Source organism: Vicugna pacos, chromosome 7, assembly GCF_048564905.1.
Source record: "Vicugna pacos chromosome 7, VicPac4, whole genome shotgun sequence".
Lineage (NCBI taxonomy): Eukaryota > Metazoa > Chordata > Mammalia > Artiodactyla > Camelidae > Vicugna > Vicugna pacos.
Window position 1 is genome coordinate 40,398,605 of NC_132993.1, and position 20,431 is coordinate 40,419,035.

The 20,431-nt window shown below is 52.8% G+C and overlaps 1 protein-coding gene across 1 annotated transcript; it reads right to left on the reverse strand.

Moving 5' to 3' along the window:
* Positions 1-277: 277 nt before the first annotated feature.
* GHRHR (growth hormone releasing hormone receptor) lies at positions 278-14,793 on the reverse strand. The gene is made up of 13 exons (XM_006201861.3): positions 14,737-14,793; positions 10,299-10,401; positions 10,063-10,170; positions 9,209-9,306; positions 8,047-8,144; positions 7,222-7,354; positions 5,618-5,771; positions 5,297-5,357; positions 4,652-4,721; positions 4,120-4,211; positions 3,413-3,542; positions 2,793-2,834; positions 278-1,009 (listed from the first exon to the last, which is right to left on the reverse strand). The coding sequence occupies exons 1-13, from the start codon at positions 14,791-14,793 to the stop codon at positions 884-886; spliced, it is 1,272 nt and encodes a 423-aa protein (XP_006201923.1). The 3' UTR covers positions 278-883.
* Positions 14,794-20,431: the final 5,638 nt, after the last annotated feature.

Genomic DNA, 20,431 nt, shown 5'->3' on the forward strand with positions numbered 1-20,431 from the left:
ACATTACAGAAGGCACCACTGCCGACCTGGCACTTCTGCTCCACAGTATGTGTCTTGGAGAAAGGCTCCCGGCACAGGTGCATGAGGGCAGGGGCACGTGAATGTTCACCTAGACGCAGGGGGAGGCAGGACGGCCACCTGTGGGCCATGACGCCACGTGGCACGGTAGTCAAAACAAGCAGCCAGACCAGCACACGGCAACACGGGCCGGTCTCTTAAAAGGCCAGAGTGGAGAGAAAGAACATTAGAAGCAGAATGAGGCGTATAACCGACAGCATTTATGTAAATTAAAAGTCCAAACACACAAAACATTGCCATTTTGGAATTACACATAGAAACAAAAATATTCTCACTAAACACATGGGAGTGTTTGCCTGTGGGAGGAGGGGGTGGGAGTCGGGGTAGAGACAAAAGAGAATACATTTTAACATGAATTCAATAAGAGGATTCTCCCACAAAGGATGACAATGTCACATGAGGCACGATCACTGCCTGTCTGCACCAGAGGTCCAAGTAAAGGTGGTAGACCCCCCCCTGCAGCGGGGGCGCTTGGATTCACTCCAACATGTATCTATTCATTTACACATTTATTGGCTCCTCTGGCGCCTTGGGCTATGGCCCAGACTCTAGGAGGGGGAACATGAGAAGAACAGAGACAGAGGAACCAAGGAAGTCGGAGGTAGACACACAGGGACCCGAGCAGAAAGAGTCAGGGGCAGGACAGGGAGGAAGGGCCACCCCTGCCTGGGGCTGGGCTGCAGCTTGGGTCGGGGCGTGAACTGAGGATTCCTAAAGGGGTGCTGGTCCCACTCCTCTGGATGGCGGTGGACCCAGGTAGCTGCCCAAATTCAGGTGTGGACTCCAGTCGAGCGATGTGGCCAGCCTAGCACACAGATGTCAGCACCTTCACCCTTGCACGGGAAGGTATCGTCCCCTTGGCATGAGTCCTCCGGGGCGGCAAAAGTTCAGGATCATGGCCACGCCATCTCCGCGAGATCTCAGTCCTCACCTCCAAGGACAAGAGGAGGATGTTAGGGAGGTCCCACTGCCAGTTCTTTACTCAGCTCCAGAAGGGCTGAGAGTGCAGGGAGAGACCGTGCCAGAAAAACAGAGACAGGCATTCCTGGGGCAGGAGAAGCCACAGCCACTGCTAAGTACTGCCTCTGGAGGGTACTACTTCCTCTTCCTGTGAGTATTTCTGACCATTCCCTTTGGCTCCTTTCTCTATCTTTTAGCGCTGCCTTTGTGTAGGCCCAGTTAAAGACATTTATGGGTGCTTTCTTGAGTTTCTGGCCAAAAAACTGTTACATCCTCCCCCAAATAGTTTAGACCATCCCCTGCTCTGGGGTTCAGTCCTGCTCCTGCCCACTGAGCTGAATGGTGGCCACTGGGAACCTGTCCAGAGGGCATGACTTGAAGGAAGAGAGGCCTCCAGAACTGCTTGTGAAGCTGCAGTTGAGGGGACTGAGAGTAACTGAAAGAAAAGCCATTTGGTAGAGGAGGGAGCAGAGAATGTCTGTATCTTCTCCTCTCCAAGGGGCTGCTGGAGACAGAGGGGGGATGAGAGGCTGTGACATTTCTGATAGAGCTAAACTAGGCTGTGGTGAAAGACAAGTATCTGTTCAACATAAAGGTGAGCTGTCTGGCAACAGAAAGCACCACTGATAGGTAGTAAGCTCCCTGTCTCCAGAGGCATGTAACTGTCTGGTTCCCAAACTTGCTTCCTGGGACAGATCCCTTCACAGCTCTCTGTAGAATCCCCTTTTCCAGACCCTCCTGCCTCATCCAGGGCTGTTCCTCACCCCTCCCAGCCCATGAGCCACTCAGTCACATACTGCAGTCCTGTGTCTGCACCCAGACACCAGATAACGCGGCAGGAGACACAGAGAGGCTAGGGTGGGAGCAAAGAGTGTCCAAGGGGAGGAAGCCAATCAGAGACAGAGGTGGTGGGAAAGCGGGGAGCAAAGCCGCATAGCAGCCAGGAAGGGTGGGGAGAAGGGGCTTAGACCCACGTCTCCAGCAGAACACAGAGCCCACGGCAAGTCCATGGCCACCAGAGGGAGCCCGTGACTCTGCCTGTGCACACAGCGGCAGGGCCTGGTTGTCTGGGACACTGAATTAAATTCTCTCACTTCTCCCCACAAAGCAAGTCTGTCCTAAAGGAAAAATGCAAGGTGTCTTCTGAGCAGGACGCTTTAATGTGCTTCTCTCTGCCATCTTTCCCTCCTTCTACAAGTGCACCAGCACCACGTATCCATCTGTTCATGCTTGCCCGCCTGTTCTGGCTGTTTTGTCTCTGCATCTCTCTCACTAGTGCTCTCTCTCAGGGTCCCTGCTCTGCTCTCCATCGTCCGCCCTGTCTCTGCTTCGGAATCTATTTCCTTAGCCTTTGTACATCTGTCTCTGAATTTCTTGGTTCCTCTGTGTCTTCTCTCTGTCTCTCCAAGAGCTGCCTCATTCCCTCCCCCACTCTCCCTTTTGTTCAATTTTAAGAACACAGAACTGAGGGATCCTTTTAGCCCACTCCTGGATCCCACTTCTGATTCTAGACAGATCTTCTCCACCCCCTGCTGAATGGACAGTAGTCCAGAGGAGGGATGGATAAAAGATGTTTACAGGAAGCATTCAGGTTCAGCTTGATCCAGAAACTCAGGACAGACTCCCACAGAGGATCGCAGGACTGAAGGGTTGGGCTGAGCTGGGATTTACAGGGTCTGGGCAGGATAGAGGCAGCCTTAGGACTGGTGGAAGGGAAGGCTTAACCAATGAGAAAGGCCTGAGGAGTCACATACCTCTTGGTTGAGGAAGCAGTACAGGATGGCAACAATGAAACCCTGTGGTGCCAAAGAGAAAGGACCCTGTCACCTGGGCCTGGCCTCAAGTTGTCCGCAGTCTTCCACTACCTTCTCCCCTTCCCACCTGCAGGCTGTGACTTGGGCCAGGTCTTTGGAAATAGGGATAGCAGACATATTCGTCATTAATTATGTGCCAGGCATGTTGTCACATGTAATTGTCATAGCAAGCCTGCCAAGGCTGTACTGGTGGCCCTGTTGTCCTGTTTCTCTGATTTTCTTTATTTCTGCGTTCCCCAGGATTGAGCAAGAGCCTGGCACATGATGGGTGCCCGGTAAATGCTGAATAGATTAGATGGATGGATGGATGAATGGATGGATAATGAATAGGTGGATGGATGGGTAGATGCATGCAGGGATAGTTGAATGAACAGAGAAATGGACAGATGGAATAAGAATAGACAGATGGATAAATGAATAGACGGATGAGTGGCCGGAAGGAAGAATAACCAGCCTGGTCACCCTCGCCCTACCATGCCGTCAACCAAGCCTGTGGGCAGCGGCCCCGCCCTCCTGCCCAAGGACTCAGAGGGAAGGAGTGAGCACCGTGGGGGCCTCACCTGGAAGGAGCCCAGCCCCAGCTCCAGGGGGAGGCGAACGCCCAGGCCCACACTATCAGGCAGGAAGTTGAAGATGATGTAGTGAATTCCAAACAGTGGGATAAGGAGAAGGGTAGACTTGGAGAGACGCCTGCAGAAGAAGACAAGCCCTAGACTCTGAAGGCTGGAATCAGACACTCCCACATGCCCTCTCCCTACCTTTACTTCCCATCCGTTCCCCCATATCGACTCTAGCCACCCTGGAGAACTCCCCACATGCACCCTGGGCTTCCTTACTCCTGGCCTCTGGATTCTGCTGTTCCCCCTGCTAAATGCTCTTGTCTCAACAGTCAAGTCTATGCATCTTTCGAAGTCTAGTTTAAAGACACTGCCTCCAGGAAGTCTTCCCTGACTGTACTCCAATCTCACCATCCATTTAGAAAGGATCTTCTAAGGAGGCTCCTGTAGAAGTTGATCCCAGCACTCATCAGCCTACTTGGCTTAGTAACTGGCTGTTCGGAGCCTCCACCCTTCCTGTACTGTGATCTCCCAGGGGGCAGGGACCAGATCTATCCTTTCTCTGGGGACATGGGGAGAGACAAAGGACCAGGATCATGAATGCCTAATTGTGAATAAAAAAGAATCATGCTGATTCCTGCTCCAGTAATGTCCCCAGAATCCCCCAAAACACACACACACACACACACACACAAACATACACACATTACCAGTACTGAGGCTGGGTGTGGAGGCTACCCTGAGCTGGCTCCAGTTTCCTCAGCAGAATGCGGATAATATTGAGAAAAAGCCCAAAGTTCACCTGGAAAAAGAGGCACAGGAAGAAGGTGGAAGGCAAGGGTCAAGGGTGACCCAAATGGCTGGGGTGGGACCTCTTTAGGGACTAGAAACCCCACATCCTTGAGAGGCAGGGATGTGCAGATCATTGCTTTAGACCTTGTCGCCTGAAGACTGGGAGTTCCTATATGGAGCCCAGGGGCTCAGGGTCCCCTTCTATTTCCAGTCCTGGGACTAGAGGTAGGAGATCATGCCATCCTGCCTCCAGCAACAATCAGGCTCTTCTCTGGAACAAAACATGTGGTCTTCAATTTACACAACTGCAAAATTGAGAAAAATGTGTATATTCACCCAGGCCATGAAAACTAGCTCTGGCTTCCCTGTCTTCTGCGTGGGAGCAGGTAGGGGTTTGGTGGACAAGGGAGGCTGGCTGAATAAAACAGGACACTGGTCCCAGGCACTGACCCCAACAGAGAGGACGATGGGTCCTTTGATGATCCACCAGTAGGGGGAGCTGTCATCCAGGTCCCAGCACCTGGGGAGAGGACAGGCCAGGACTGATGGGGGTGGGTGGGGGTAGTGGGGTGCAAGAGCTCAGTTGCTGGATAGCCCTTTTCTGGGGTACCCATGCCCCTCCCTCCTCTCCTCTCACCAGGCTCCTCCCTCTGGAATTCAAGCCTTCTAACCTCGCCCCACTCCCGTCCAGCCTTATCTTGTCTCTCAGACATTTAGGCCCTTTCCAAAGGGGCCCTCCCAGTCCATGCTGGGCTCACCCTTTCTCTCCACTGAGATGGATGAGCTTCTCAAAAGTCAGTCTGTTTGCTGCCTTCTTGCAGCACTTCCCTGTTCCAGAGGGCCCCAACTCACAGCCCCCTACCTACTGAGCCCTGGAGCCCTGGGACTCTGTACCCTCTTCCTACCCGGGCTCATGCCCCTTCTGTGCAATCCACAGACTGCGTCTCCAACCCATACTCAAGCTTTGGAGCTCTCTGAGAGCACACCAGGGGCTCTTCCTTGCCCCAGCTTGGAGAAAAGCCTTGCTGCCCGAGTGTTCTGTCCACGCCCACGGGGACCCGGTGCAGTTGCGATGAGGGGATCCCGCAGACTCACGCAACATCCTCAAAGGCCAACTTGCAACCCACCCATGTGCTGGTGAAGAGCAGGGGAAGGCCTGTGAGGGTACAGAAAAGACACGAGTAAGGAGTCTGCATCTTGCCCCACCTCAAACTGCCACTGCCACTGCCAGCCACACAGGGCTTTGTGAAGGTGGGACCAAACAAGAACCCTGGCCCGGACCTCCAACACTTGTTGTAGGACTGCAGGCTGTCCTTCCCCTCTCTGGGCCTTGGGGTCATCATGCGTGAGCTGAGCTCCCTGGGCATCCCCAGCCCCCAACCCCCCACAGTGCCCAATCCAGCCCTCAGTGCTCACCCCAGCCAGCCAGAACCAGCCACCAGAAAGCTCTCCATGTGCTGGGTGACGTGGAGGCCAAGAGGCAGGTCAGGTAGACAGCTTCTGCCAGCAGCCAGCTGAAGTTGGTCATGGTGGCGAAATGAGAGGTGGCCACAGAGACCTTGCACAGAACCTGCGGGCCGGGGACCTGGGTGCTTCAGAACCGGGACACCATCGGAGACCTCTCATCTCCCCTACCCCACCCAGGCCCCGAATCCCCAGGTCCTCTCCACCTTGGGCTGCCCCGGAGCGGATGCAGTGGTGTAATGCGGTGGTTAAGAGCACAGTCCTGGGATCCGGACAGCCTAAGTTCAAGTTTACCATCTGGATAACCTCCCCATGCCTAAGCTTTTCATCTGTAAAAGGAAAAACTTCCAATACGTAGCTCATGGCCTCATCATAAGGATTAAATGGAAATGCTACTTTGTTTACTGTTACCCCATCCCTCCTGAGCTCAGGCCAATCCCTAGGGCCAAGGATGTGAAACACCATTTATTCATATGTGGCTCCTTCCTGCAAAGATACACGCATGTACCCATGCACGCATTCATTTATTCGCTCATCTGCTGGCGGTGAGGGACATCACCTCTGAGCTCAGGTGGCCCAGGCTTGGTCCCACTTCCCACCATGCAGCAGCTGGGTGACATCGCCAATTATCCCTCCCCTCTACATGGGACTAAAAGGGGATGTATGTAGGAAATAAAAGGAGATAATACATGTAAAGCAGTGTAATGCCTGGCACATCAGTGCTTGATATAATTATTATCGTTATTTCTTTCATTAATGAATGAAGTTCATCTGTTGGTTTGTTCATTTATATATCTGTTCATTTCCAGCTCAGGGTTGGAGTCCCGGTTAAGTGCTGGAACTCCACGCTCTGCCCAGCTTCCTTTATTTTTGGTCTCCTCTCATTCACCCACTTTCTCACCCCTATTATTAACAGGTCCGTGTCTTGGACCTGCCCCAGCTTCTCCTGTCTGTGAGATCTGGTTCGCCTGGTCCTCCCTCCTCCCTCCTCCCTCCTCCTTCCCTATCATTGCTGCTGTAGTTTTGGAGTCAGCTCCAAAGCCACCTCCTCCCTGAAGCCCCCTCTCCTGTCCCCTCCCAGCTCTCAGCTCCCAGCTCCCTCGACCTGGTGGTCCCATCATCTGGGGCAACCAGGCCTAGGCACACTGGGCGCTTCCTGAGGGAGAGACCTGGCTCTGCTCGGCCCCTCACATACCCACACCCACACAGACAGACAGTGCTCAGGGGAGGTGTGACATGAAAAGGCTGGGTGGAGTGAAGGGTGGTCTAGGTGGGAGTAGGGAAGGGGGCCTGGAATGGGAAGACAGACTGGAGGGGAGAGTGGAACAAGGGAAGTGATGTGGATGGGCCCCACAGTCCAGGAAGCGGCAGGACGATTCAAGACTTGACCCAAAGAGGGGTGGGGAGGGGGAGGGGTGCTTTCCTGCTCAGTCATTGGCAAAGCCGGAGCCCAGGGTCAGCCCACAGGACTGGACAGGCACCTGCGGGCACATCTATGTCTGTAACCCAACATCGCCTCCCCGACCCACACCAGCACCCCCAACCATGGCTGTTACAGTGGAGAAGCTGCAGTGGTCGGTGTTCTCGCTGTGAAAGAGGGTGGCATCTTTCAGGAACACAGCTCCCGCCTTGAGGATAAAGGTGGTGAACAGCTGGGTGTGGATGTAGTTCCTGGGGCAGTGAAGCCTCCTGGAGGGGACAGGAGGAAAGGTAGGAGAGGGGATTCTGGGGTGCTTCCAGCAGGCTTGGGGCGGCTGGGCAGGGCTGGAGGTGAACTGAATTGACTTGGATTGGATTGGATCAGGCTGGATTGGACCGAGTTGAACTTGGGGCTTCAGCTTTAGCCTTGCAAGGCAGCTGGGCTTGGTGTAGGTGAGGGGACAGAGGGTAGCAGTCCCTGCCTTCAGGGAGTTCATAGTCTGGAGGACAGAGCAGAAACGACAGGGTTCTGCCCAGGAGAGCCTCCTGGATGATCAGAGAGATGAGGCTCACAGCACAGGCCAGGCTGGGGGATCGGACTCAGAAGTTAGGGGGGCTTAAGAGGGGCAAAGGTCAAAGGGTTGAAATAGTCAAGAAGGCTTCATGGAAGTGACAGTGAGGATTCTTAAGGCAGATGAGAGCTGAGTTTTGAATTTTGACTGATATGAAGACATTGAGAAAGAAGGAGGCAGGCATTCCAAGCAAATAAAGTTCCCACACGAGCAAAGGTGCAGAGGTGGGAGCCCGTCCTGGAGTGCTAAGGAGTGGGTCTGCTCGAGGGGAAAGGGAAAGGAAAGGTTAAAAACGGCCCTGGCGCCAGATCTGGGAATGTCTTGAGCACCCAGGCAAGGATTCAGGTTTAGTGCTGTGGATGACCGGGAGGCAGGATGGGGATGGCGAACCTGAGAGTCACCAGGATGGCGATGGCCACCAGGAGGGCCACAGTAGAGACGCTGTGGCCCAGGGTGTAGACGATCCTCACGGTGGAGAAGTAGGATTTCTGGGGAGGGTGGAGAGGAGGGGATCTCAGCCACTAGGCCTTTGAGGAAAAGGAGGCTTGACAGTCAAGAAGGTGAAGAATTCGATTCTACCCGGAACCTGCTCACGGTGGGCCAGGCTGTCTATGGGGACACGGCAAGCTCCCTCTAGGAGCTGGTGTTCATTACAGCCTGTCGGCTGGTGGGGGAAGGGGCAGGGGGCTCAACTCTCCCTGCTGCTGCTCCGGGGGTGCGGGGAGGCTGCCACAGAAGCTGCACACCCCTGGGGAGTGATGAAGCCCGGGAGGAAGTCGGGCTTGTTTATTGACATCCAGCTAGCTCACCAGCTTGAGAACATGACGTCCCCAAACAAAGGGGACAGCCAGGGACAGGTGCGAGAAAAAGCTCTTTTCATGACCAAGTATTTGGATCAATCAAAGTCCAGCAAGGACCCCGGAGACAGAGACGGAAGGTGTGGGTTGAGGGAAGGGAGCAAGAACCCAGCTCCCTGAGGACGTAGACAATCCCTCCCCTCTCTGACTCAAGTCTTTTTATCTGAAAAGTGGTCAGACTCATGCTTTCCCTTCAGGGCTGGGGAAAGAGATTCAGGGTAATGGGTGTGAAAGGCCCTGTTCAGTTCAAAACTGTGGGGGGTGCCGGCTAGATCAGGGTCACTGCCATCATCCTGGGCTTCAGTCTCCCTCACTTGCCCACAACTGTGCACACCGCTCTGGACTGAGGACCAGAGAGGGCAAGAAGCTTGCCCAGGACCGTTAGGAGATTTGCTTCTCAGAACCACTCCAAGCTCCCTGCCCAGAGGCGTGGGCACAGAGAGGGTACCCCAAGGAGATGGTGGCCAGCACATCTCCCACTCTGCCCTCTGCCTCCCCTCTTCCTCCTAAGCAACATGGCCCACCTGTTATCCTTAAGCAAATTAACAAAAGACCCCGATCTTCCAGACGCTGTCATCTTCCAGAAATGAGCTATAATTAATATTCCAACCTGCTGACTGCAATGGCAGTGGTGGCCCCTACCTGTACAAAAACAACCATGGCGACCCTAATCTAAGACGCCAGGAGCCTCTCACCTCCTCAGTCAGCAGATCCAGGGGTACAGGGCAGGCCTCAGGATAGGGCGGGAAGGGCTCCGACCAGCCCGTGATGGTGCAATCCCGCTTCACGGCCCCTAGGAGACAAGCAGAGATGGAGAAGCAGAGACTGATCAGGACAGCTGCCCACTCCCTCGGAGAGATGGGGGAGCTGAGGGGTGGCCCTGGCAGGTCACAGACAGCCCCTCTCGGCAGCAGAGAAGGGGAGTCTTCTCCCCAGAGACCGGGGTCCAGGTCCAGCCTGCTTGGGACACATTCTAGGAACTTTCTCTCTGTCCTCGGATTCACCATCTGTTAATTGAGAGACTAGTTCTCTTGAGGAGCAGACCAGCGAGTTAGGCCCCCACATCCTACGGGCAGTGGGGAGGAAGGAGGCCCTCTCTGCCCTTGGAGGGACTGTCCACCCCAGACACCCAGGCAGAGGAGGCGAGACAGAGCAGAGGGTGCCCTTCCACCCACCTTCCACTAGGCAGCTGGGAGCATCTTAGTCAGACGGTCTCTGTCCCCTCCACCCCCACAGCCAGCTCTCCTGCTGACATCCAGAGAGCATCCATTCGGTGCCAGGCCCAGAGCAAGCACTGCCACGCTCTGGCCACTAACCCTCCCCCTCCGTGCGGTTACTGCTCTTGTCTTCCCCAGGTCACAGGTCAGGAAGCTGAGGGCCAGGAGGGAGATTGACTTGCCCAAGGTCACACTGGAAGAGGGGAAGGGGGACGGTGGTGCTCAAATCCAGGTCTGCCTGACCCAAAGCCAGAGATGTGTTACCATATTCCGCCACCACCAGATGGAACCACCTGACCTCCACCCCCACCGCCACACCCAGCACCCCTCACCTGGCTCAGAGCTGAAGTGAGAGAAGAAAGCCGGACAGGGGAGGGTTACCCACTCGCTGGAATCTGCCGTTGGCCAGCACAGCAGCCCATCCCAGGTCCTAGGGCAGCCTAGACAGCCAGGTGGGAGCAGAGCAGACTCAGCCCAGGGACGGGCTTGTCCACTATCCTGAGTGGTGAGGCTGGAGGAGACAAAGGAATCCAAGAGGCCGCCTCCTCCTCCCTCCCAAGCGCCACACCTGAGGTGATGTTGGGCGTGCCCCCTGCGGCTTGCAGACAGGCACGCTCCTCCTCTCTCAGCTGGGAGATGAGGTCACACTCGGGGAGCACCTGGCCCAATACCTGCAGGAGAGAGGTCACGGGATGAATCAAGCCAGATGCATGCTTCCTCTGGGTTTGCTGGGCACACAGCCTGAGGGTAGTGGTTTCTGTGGCCCTGGTCCTAAGCACAGCACCCAGCTCACGGTACTTACAGGTGCACTTAATAGGTGTTTGGCCAGAAGGCAGGGAGGGAGGGAGGGAGGGAGGACAGATAGAGATTTGGATGGAGGCTTCCTCTTTTCATCTCGTGGAAGCAAGTTCTGAGACACGTTAAACAAAGGTCTGCAGAGTCTCACAGACATGGCCAACTCAGTAACACATCCACATCCATATAAAATGGCCTTTTTTCCTTGTTTTACTCCCCTGCGCTGCACTCCGGTTCCCTGAAAACAGCTCTGCATGAAGTACCTTGGTAGACACAATAATGCTCCCCGCTCCCCACAAATGTCCACATCCAAATCCCAGAAACCTGTGAATATGCAAACTTACAAAGAGACTTTGCATATGTGTTTAAGTTAAGGATCTTGAGATTATCCTGGATTATCTGGGTGGACCCAACATAACCATGAGGGTTTTTGTAAGAGGGAGGCAGGAGGGTCAGAGTCAGATAAGGAGGTGTGGTGACAGAAGCAGGGGTGTGTGTGAGTGTGTGTAAGAGAGAGAAAGAGAGAGGTGAAGATGCTACACTGCTGGCTTTGGAGGTGGAGGAAGGAGTTCTGAGCCAAGGTACACAGGCGGCATCGAGAAGCCGGAAAAGGCCAGGAAGTGGATTCCCCCTACAGTCTCCAGAAGCGAGTGCAGCCCTCCCAATACATTGATTCTAATCCACTGAAAATCATTTTGGACTTCCGACCTCCAGAATTGTAAGACAGTAAATTTGTATTGTTTTAATTCATTAAGTTGGCGGTAACTGGTTACAGCAGAAACAGGAAACTCATACAACTACCTACACAGATGTCTTTGTCCCAGGCTCTGCTTTCAGAGGTACCCTGACAAAGGTATGTGGGAAAATGGGTACATTAGTAACTGAAAGATTAGATGGATAAGGAATGAGTACATGGATAAGGTGATAGAGCAAATGAATGTGGATTCATACGTGAAGGAATGAATGACTGAGTAACCGCATGGCTGGCTGGTGGAATGGGCACATCTACATACAATAGATAGGTGAGTGTGTGGATGGAGGGACGCAGGCAAGGATGCATGGTAGACGGGTGGATAGATGGAGGATGAGGGCATGCACATAACGATGGATGGACAGGTGGGTAAAGGGTAGACAGATGGAGGGATAACTGCCTTGATATGTGGCTCAGCAATCACAAAGGATCGCAGTTCTAGTTTTCCAGAGCCTGGTGCTGCCCTGTGACCACAGGGAGTGATCTCTGGAGGCTGCTGGTGGGGGAAGCTTTTTTTCTGGGAATCCTCTAGCAATATTTCTGAAAGTGTGTCTCATGAACCAATTGGAGACCAACTGAGATGGAGCCAAGAATATGCAGAGATCTACGGCTGGATCTAGGACTTGGCATTTTAACAAGTTCTCCAGGGAGCTGGGAGTCAAAGGCAGGAATTCTTAACACCCCTCCCTTCCACTGCCCCAGACTGGAGAAGAACCAACATTGACTGACTGTCCCATGGGCTATAGCCCCGGATATGTGTGGGGGGAATCCAATTTTATAAGACTTGCTCTTTATACTGTGAATGGTCTACGGCACACTTTTTTTCTTTACAACATGCAAATCCAATTCAATCAGTGTAGATTTCTGTCCCCAGGGATCTCACGGGGGAGGAATGGAGCAAGGAAGGAAGCCAAGACCTGGTCCTAATAGGGCCAATACAAACTGATCAGAGGCAGGACAGGCACTGGGGTAGGGGCCTGGCCTTGGCACAGGGACTGAGGTGGCATTTGAGCTGGACCTGAAGAAAAGGGAGCACTTTTTAAAAGTAATGAGGAAAAGAGTATTCAAAGAAAACAGCGTGTGCACAGAGAAGGGAGTGGGAAGATGCGCCTGAGCTGTGTGAGCGGCGAGCCCTGCTCATGGCCATCCTCACACCCACCTGCACCAGACACACACGTGCACACACACATACACACGAGCCCTCCATGTCTGGCCCAGAGTCCATGTCAGCAGGTGTTTAATTAATCCCTAGTGTCCTCTCTCAAAGATGCCGGCATGGTGAATGGCACAGTGGATGTGAGACAGGGGCTGGGGTCACAGAGGAGGGACTTTAAACACCAGAGTGGGGACAGTGGACAGTGGGAAACCACATGGAAGGGACACAAGGACCTCGCCACAGGCCAGTGGGCTAGGAGAGGACATGGAGACCCAGCCCAGAAAGTAGGATCACTCCCACCAGCCCTGCCCTTGCAGGGGAGAACACTCCTGTCCTGACCTGCTGACCCTGTTCCCCAAAATCCAGCTTGAGCTCAGCTCTGCCATCTCCCGCTTGGGCTCCTGGGCCTCAGGTTGCAGATTCCACCTGTTGCCCAGGCTCTGGGTCTCCAACCTGGTGGTGCCCCACATTCATCTCTTGGCTTCCTCTCCAGGACTCAGTGACCCAGGAGCCATCTCAGAACAGAGCCTGTCTTGTTTCCCCCGCATGTCCCCAACAGCAGTCTGATTGTCAGAAGGCGGAAGATGGGGAGGGCAGGCGAGCCTGATACAGGACTTCTTTGCACAGCCAGCCTCACGGTAACCTGGGGCGCTCAGGGGGCTGTGGGCTCCATCTGCCCTTCCTTCTCCCTCATGTGCAGAGCCCTGTCCCTTCGTGGGACACCTTCTCAGGGCCTGACCAGGGAACCACTGAGGCCAAAGGAACGGGGGCCGCTAGTGGGAAGCCTCCCACCGAAAGGATAGACAGACAGCCCCCGCGCTTCCTACGGGAAGGAAAATTCAGGGCAGCCCAACTAATGACCCAGATGTGTGGTCACAGGTGGAGAGTGCAGGGGTGGGAAGAGGTGGAACCGGGGGTTCAAGACTAACCCAAACACTCTTGCTGGGTCACCCCTACTCCCTGGGGCTCCTGGATCACCCCGCCCACATACCGGACCCCACTCCCCCTGAGGGGAGACTCCATCACCCTGCACACCTTGGCCTCAGTGGCCGTGACCACGGCTGACCTGGGGTCCGTGGCAGATGGGAGACAGGGAATTAGTGCTAGCCTTGGCAGTGGTACCAGTCCCTGAGTGACTCCACAGGCTCTCAGTTCCCCCTCCTGAAAATAAAGTATTTAGTGTGGGGTGCACACAGATGAGGGGAGGAGGTGCCCTGAAGGGAGGAAGGTGCCCAGAGGTTGCCTGTATTGTACCTCATTCCCAGTCTTTGACAAGGCAGATACCTCTCCATGCACAGCAGCCCTGGCGAGCAGATAATCTCTTCTTTCACAGGAGAGATGAGTGAGGCTCAGGAAGGGTGAGGAACTTGGCCAGGTCACACAGCTAGTGTCAAAGCACCAGGATTCAAGCCCAAAGGCCGTGCACCAGGGGCAGGTGCGGCATGGCGCCTGGGAGGTGCGCCACCCCACCGTCCCAACCACACACACACACACACACACACCAGTGGAGGAGGAGGGAGACCTCAGTCCGCATGTGATCCTGGGAGCCCCCGGGAGCCACAGCTTCCTACCTGGTACCTGTGTCTCCCGTCCTGGTCCTTGTATCATTTGCACTAACTCTGGGAAAGCATGCTGGGGAACTGTGGCACATTTAGGGAGGGCCCCCCTCCTGGCACCCCATTCACCAGCATTCTAGGTCTGCAAGCAATATCTGACTGTTGAAAGCTTCTCGGGCCCCAGGGCATGCCACGTGAGGAAGAGTGCCCCAGGTGCTGGAGGGGAGCAGCTGTTCCCCATTTATCACCCAGGCCCACTCAGTCCCTGGGTGCGCCCTCTTCAAAGGAAGCAACCAAATGGGAGTGTGGCTCCAGGGGTCCTGGGAATAGGGAGGGCTCTGGAGGGCTTGTCAGAGGAGGGAGTGTGGAGGAACTGGGGATGCACCGCCTAGAGAAAGAGAAAACTTGGAGGCACTGTCTTGGGGCAGACCATCCTGTGGTCCCCAGAGAGCGCAGACAGGCCCTGGGGAAACAGCAAAGAGACAGACTCGGCTCAGCCCCAGGAAGGGCGTTTTAATAGTCAGAGCTCCCCAGAGAGGAGCAGGCTGCCCGGGAAGGGGAAGGGAGGGGAAGGAGGAGCCACTGGTTATCAGGTGCTCTCCAAGCCTCAGCCTGCTTGGTAGTGGGACTCCTGCACTGGGGAGGTGTAGTGGGGCCCCCACCAGGCTCCAGGTGGACCTCAGTATGGCCCTGTGGCTCAGATCTAGAGCCCAGCGGGAGGGGCAGGGGGTCTGAGCTGGCTACTCACGATCTGTAAGGGGCTCAGCAAGCAGAGGACACAGGTGCTCCACACCCTGCCATCCATGGTGGGATCTCAGCAGCGCTCCGTGAGCCCGGGCTTCTCCCCACTGTCCCCTACTGCCACCGCCGCCAGCTCACCCTTCGCCTCCCCTTCCCAGGTGGCTGTTTGCATAGGCAGGAGCCAGCAGAGGGGACAGAACCGGCTGCATATTCACCAGGATTACAGGACACTGTGCCCAACCCAGCCCTGGCCTTGGGCTGGGACGCCACGTCCCCAGCAGGGAGAGGCTGAGCCCCCAGAACTCCTTGCACTGACTGAAGTCAGCCTGTGTGTCTGTCCTAATAGCAAGGGCACAGAGAGGTGACGGCCACAAGACACCTCTTGCCCCAGTAGGTCTGTATTCTTTACCAGCCCTCTGCTGGCCCACCCTGGAGAGACTTCCCTCAAAATGAAGGAGACTCAGAGAAGAAGAAAATGACCTGAGCCCACCCTCAGGGAGCTCCCAGTTTGGTTGCAATCCCACCGTCATCTGCAGGACTGGAGGGGGAGCTCGGGGCCCTGGGGACCCAGGAGACGTGGGGGCAGGGTGTCAGTGGGGGCTGGAAGGTAGGAATGAGCTTAGAATAGAAAACATAACCATGAAGCACCCGCGTGGGCTCACCAAGACGATGTCACATCAGCAAAATCTCGTTTCTTTTCCCAGCAAGGATGTGAGCCTGGATGGCGAAGTGAGGTCTGCAGGTACCAAGGCTCTGGACTTCACATGGGGGCTTGTCAAAGTCTCTCCAGACGTCCCCACAGCAACAGAGAAAAACAGGAAGTTTGTAAGAAGATAAGTGGAGCTAAACCTGAGTGGGGCAAAACCACTGTTATCAGGGGCAGAAACAAGAGGACCTACCCAGCAGTTTGAATTATTTTGCATATTCACTACCTGGTCATTTTTATTATAGTTTTAGTCTTTAAAACATGGGCTCCCACTTGGCCAGGCTAAAGACCGTGTTCTAAATTAACCTGGCTCCTGCACTGGGGGATTGGAAAGCACATTTGATCTTCGAGGGCCCTGAATGCCTGGTGCCTGGCTGGTCCTGCATTCCCAGAGCTTGCTGGGCTAGATGCTGTGACACAGACCTGTTTACAGCCTGACACGAATCACGAATGAGAAAGCTCCTCACCCCCGCCACATCGGGACTGCGGCATCGTTTGACATCAGCAGGGCTCTATTTTTCCATTTGTATTCATCAACAACAAGGAAAAATATTTTGAAAAGAACACACGAAGTGTCCCCAGCCCCAGACACTCCAAATCTTTGCACAAGCATTTTTACGTGCTTGGCTGTGACCTGGGGCAGGTCTCGCCCCACACGAAGCTTGCACGTGTGCAGGATGAAGCAGATCCCTTCTGTTGACAGGCTGAGTGAGGACGCAGCGCCAGGGAGCAGAGCACTGAGCTGGTGTAGCTTAAAGGGGAAGCCAGAGCCCCTGTCCCTTAGCTGCAGAGAGGCAACAGCCCGAGGATAAACACTGGGATTATTCATCACTGGCAATTAGTGTCAATTAATATTACTGAGGGTTAATAATTGATCTTACTATTCCTTCTAATTATTATTATCTAAATTAATGATTCTTAACAAGGAGCAATTTTGTCCCCCCACGGAACCTTTAGCAATGTCTTAAAGATGGTTTTTATTATCACCGCCAGGGGTCAAGGGTGAGGAGGACGAGGTGCTATTGATACAGAACAAATAAAAACCAAGGATGCTGTTAAACATCCTTTAGCTCAGATTTATGAAATATAAATTCTAGACTTCAAGTCCCAACTAGGAAACAACAAAATAATAAGATTTTTTTCCCAAAAATAGAATAACCTCAGGAGAAAGGAAACTTTCTTAAATAAAAAATAAAAACCATAAAGAAAAATTAATAAGTTTGACCTCATCAGTGTTTTTTAAAAAAAAAAGTATGTTCAAGAAAGGACACCACAGATAAAACTACAAGCAAGCTGTAGACTAAAAGAACTATGTGTGACTAGTAACGACAGAGTATCAAAAATGTATTTTTAAATGTGTACAAATTAATCACAAGGAGAAAAGTAACCTCATAAAAAAGCGAGCAAAAGGTATAAAGAGGCAACTCAGAGAAGAAGTAAAATAGGACAAATGAGCAGATGAAGAAAGTTAAGATAATACTGAGTGACCCTTTCCCGCCTGTCCCACTGCCTAAAATTTTAATGACTGATAATGTGATGTTTGGAAAATAACGTGAGGAAATGGTCCTTTTATATTGTGCAGATGGGAGTGGGCACTGGTACACCTCCTTTGAAAAGCAGTACGACATAATCTTTTGAATCTACGAATGAACATACCCTGTAAACCAGGTGTTCTACTTCTGGCTATTTGTTCCAGAGGGCAGTGTTGTTGATAATGTGCAGTAAAACCCAGAAAACAGCACAAATGGCCAGTGATAATGGAATAGCTAAATAAAATGGGATATATTCATACAACGGAATACTATAGAGCATTAAAAGGATGAGCTAACCCTATTTATATCAACATGGAGAGATTTCAAAAATATTCTTGAGGAACTTCTGCTTCCCGACAAGACAGGGAAACAGAATGACTGACCCTCCTCCTGTCTTAACAACAAGAAATCCAAACAAAGTACACAAAATGCTGGGGTTTAACCGGTGAAGAAAAAAAGCACCCGCGCTCATCTCCACTGGTGCAGAAAAAGCACTTGACAAAATCAAATACTCTTTCAAGAGAAAAACCCTCAATATGCTAAGAATTTAAGGGAGCTTCCCTAACATGATAAGGGCCATATATGAAAACCCACAGTAAACACCATAATCAGTAGTGAAAGACTGAAGCTTTTCCCTAAGATGAGGGCCAAGGTGGGATGTCTGCTTTTGCTACTTCTGTTCGACGAAGTATCAGAAGTTCCAGCCAGAATAATTAGGAAAAGAAAGAAACAGAAAAGAGAGAGAGAGAGAGAGAGAGAGAGAGAGAGGAAGGAAGGAAGGAAGGAAGGAAGGAAGGAAGGAAGGAAGGAAGGAGAAAGACAGAAAGGAAGAAAGAGAGAAAGAAAGAAAGAAAGAAAGAAAGAAAGAAAGAAAGAAAGAAAGAAAGAAAGAAAGAAAGAAAGAAAGAAAGAAAGAAAGAAAGAAAGAAAGAAAGAGAGAGAAAGAAAGAAAGAAAGAAAGAAAGAAAGAAAGAAAGAAAGAAAGAAAGGAAGGAAGGAAGGAAGGAAGGAGAAAGAAAGAAAGAGAGAAAGAAAGAAAGAAAGAAAGGAAGAAAGAGAGAGAGAAAGAAAGAAAGAAAGAAAGAAAGAAAGAAAGAGAGAGAGAAAGAAAGAAAGAAAGAAAGGAAGGAAGAAAGAGAGAGAGAGAGAAAGAAAGAAAGAAAGAAAGAAAGAAAGAAAGAAAGAAAGAAAGAAAGAAAGAAAGAAAGAAAGAAAGAAAAGAAAAAAGAAAGAGAAAGGGCGTCTAAATTGGAAAGGAAAAAATCAAATTATCTCTGTTCACAGATGACACAATTACATGTGGAAAAATCCTACACATTTGTATATATAAAAGTATTTTTTAATGTCTGGAAGCTCTCACATCAAAATCCTAAAAATGGAGAAAAGAAGAAAAGGATGGGGTATGGAATGTGGGGAATGGTCAAATGGAACAGTCGTTTTAACTCCAAAATTCCAGTGTTTAAGAAAAATGTATTTGAGCACTACTTGCAGAAGTAAAATTAAATGTAAAAACCACAGTAGCTAGTGTTTAGCTTTTCATTGTCACCGGTGGGCATTGGAGATCTGTCTGCCCTACAAGCAGGTAGGCTCCTTAAAAAGGACCATCAGTTTCTTCCCTGAGAGCCTCCCCACCCACAGCAAAAACACCCAGGGCACCAAGCCACAGGGGCTTTTCGGAGCACCTATGTCTGGTGCCCTCTCGTGGTGATGCTGAGACACTGCTGCCTCTTCCTGATGTCAGACGGTGGGGCCGGCTGGAAAGCAGCCCCTGTCTCAGGAGGTTCCAGGCATGCCCCTAACTGGGGCTGGGGTCTTGTATTTGGTGGACAGGCCTCAGGGAGCAGATATTTCTGGATATTTGGCCCAGATCATCATTTCTAAGGGTGGGCTGCAGACAGACGGTACTCAGAGCAAGGCCAGAGCCTGGGGTTTTAGCCCCTCTTTTTGAACAAAAAGCCTCACCCAGGAGCGGGGGACCTGGGAACTCAGAACAGCTGCCTACAGACAGAAGCCCCATGCCTGGCCCTCTGAGGGGACACCCCTTAGCTGGGGCTCTCAGGGGCTCTGGCTGCCTGGAGAATAACCGCTCTCCCACGTGCCCATGACCCAGCTCTGCTTGGGGCCTGGGTCAGGTCTCCATCTCGGTCCAGAACCACAGCTCAGCCTGCGATCTATTTGGGGTCTGAGTTGGACCAAGTGTGGGGCTCAGACTGGGGGTCAAAGTCAGGTTCAGTCTGGGGCTGGGTCAGGGCTCAGTCTCCAGCCAGGGTCAGGCTCAAGAGGAGGACCAGTAGCTGAATCTTGGGGTATAATTAATAAGGATGCTTGGATTCTTTGGGATCTGAGGGAAAATCAGTTTCTGTTATAGGGCTTTTAGGTCACTCTCAGAGTCCCAAAGTGATTTTTTTTTCCCTGATCAGAAATTATGGCCCCACAGGAGCACCTGCGAAATGGGGCAGGGTGGGGCAAGGCGAGGCAAGGTGGCAGCGGGCAGGGGCAGGGGAAGAGCGCTGGCCTTCAGCCAGGCAACATGAGGACAATGTGACACTTTGTTTTCCTCCAACCGAAGAAGGTGCTTTGATTTGTGCATGGATAACTCATTTCTTTATAAACTTTAAACTTCACCCAGACTTTGCCCTCCTCCTGGAGCAGGCTTTCTCTAGCCAGGCCTGACGGGAGGCACTACCTGTGAGGATTCAGACCCAGCCACCCCTGGCATGTGCCCAGCAGGCTAATTGTCCCTGTTTTGCAGAAGGAGAAACTGAGGTGCCTGAGGTCACATGGGAAATTGTTCTCTGAGTTGGGGCTGGGACCCAGGTCTCTGGGTTCGCAGCCCAGGTACCATCTGTGGCCCAACTTGTGTGCTATCATTCACTCCAAGGTTCTGATTCAAAATGCCAGTGGCTCATTTTGATGTTGAGGAGGTTCTTACACACTCACAGAAGGTGCTGGGAGCAGAGCCCCCAGAACTCGGCAGGATGTGTGTCCACTGGGCCCCAGTGAGAGGGGAGAGCCTGGTTGCAACCCACACACACTCTCCCACCTTGCACCCACACCCCGACTTTTGTGATGAGGCCAGGCGCCTCCTGCAGGCAAAGGAAGGACTCTGTTGCCCAGGAAGGATGGACCCCTTCAAAGGAAAAAGGGAAAGACCTACTCAGAGTCACACAGCAGGTCAGAAACAAAGCTAGGGTGCTACCTGGCAACGGGAGCAGGGGTAGTGCCTATGAAACGTAGCCCTGGATCCGGGTGGGGTCTGGGCTGGGATGCCAGGGCTGGGGCCTGAGGAGGGCCAGCGGAGGGCTGCAGGGGTGGGGATGGAAAGGCTCCAAGGCTGGAGCGGCACCAGGGGTGGGATCTGCACTGCACGAGACTCTCCCTGGCTGCAGTGTGCCGGTGGTCACGAGAGGGCAAGCGTGGCCGGGAGAAACCAAGGGTGACCAGTTCCTCGCAATAAATGAATT

Coding starts and splice junctions, on each gene's coding strand:
- GHRHR (XM_006201861.3), bottom strand. CDS start 14,793: ATGGATGGCAGGGTGTGGAGCACCTGTGTCCTCTGCTTGCTGAGCCCC. Junction 4,722..5,296: donor TTGGCCTTTGAGGATGTTGC/GTGAGTCTGCGG, acceptor TCCTCTCCCCAG/GTGCTGGGACCTGGATGACA. Junction 2,835..3,412: donor TGGGGCTGGGCTCCTTCCAG/GTGAGGCCCCCA, acceptor TTGGCACCACAG/GGTTTCATTGTTGCCATCCT.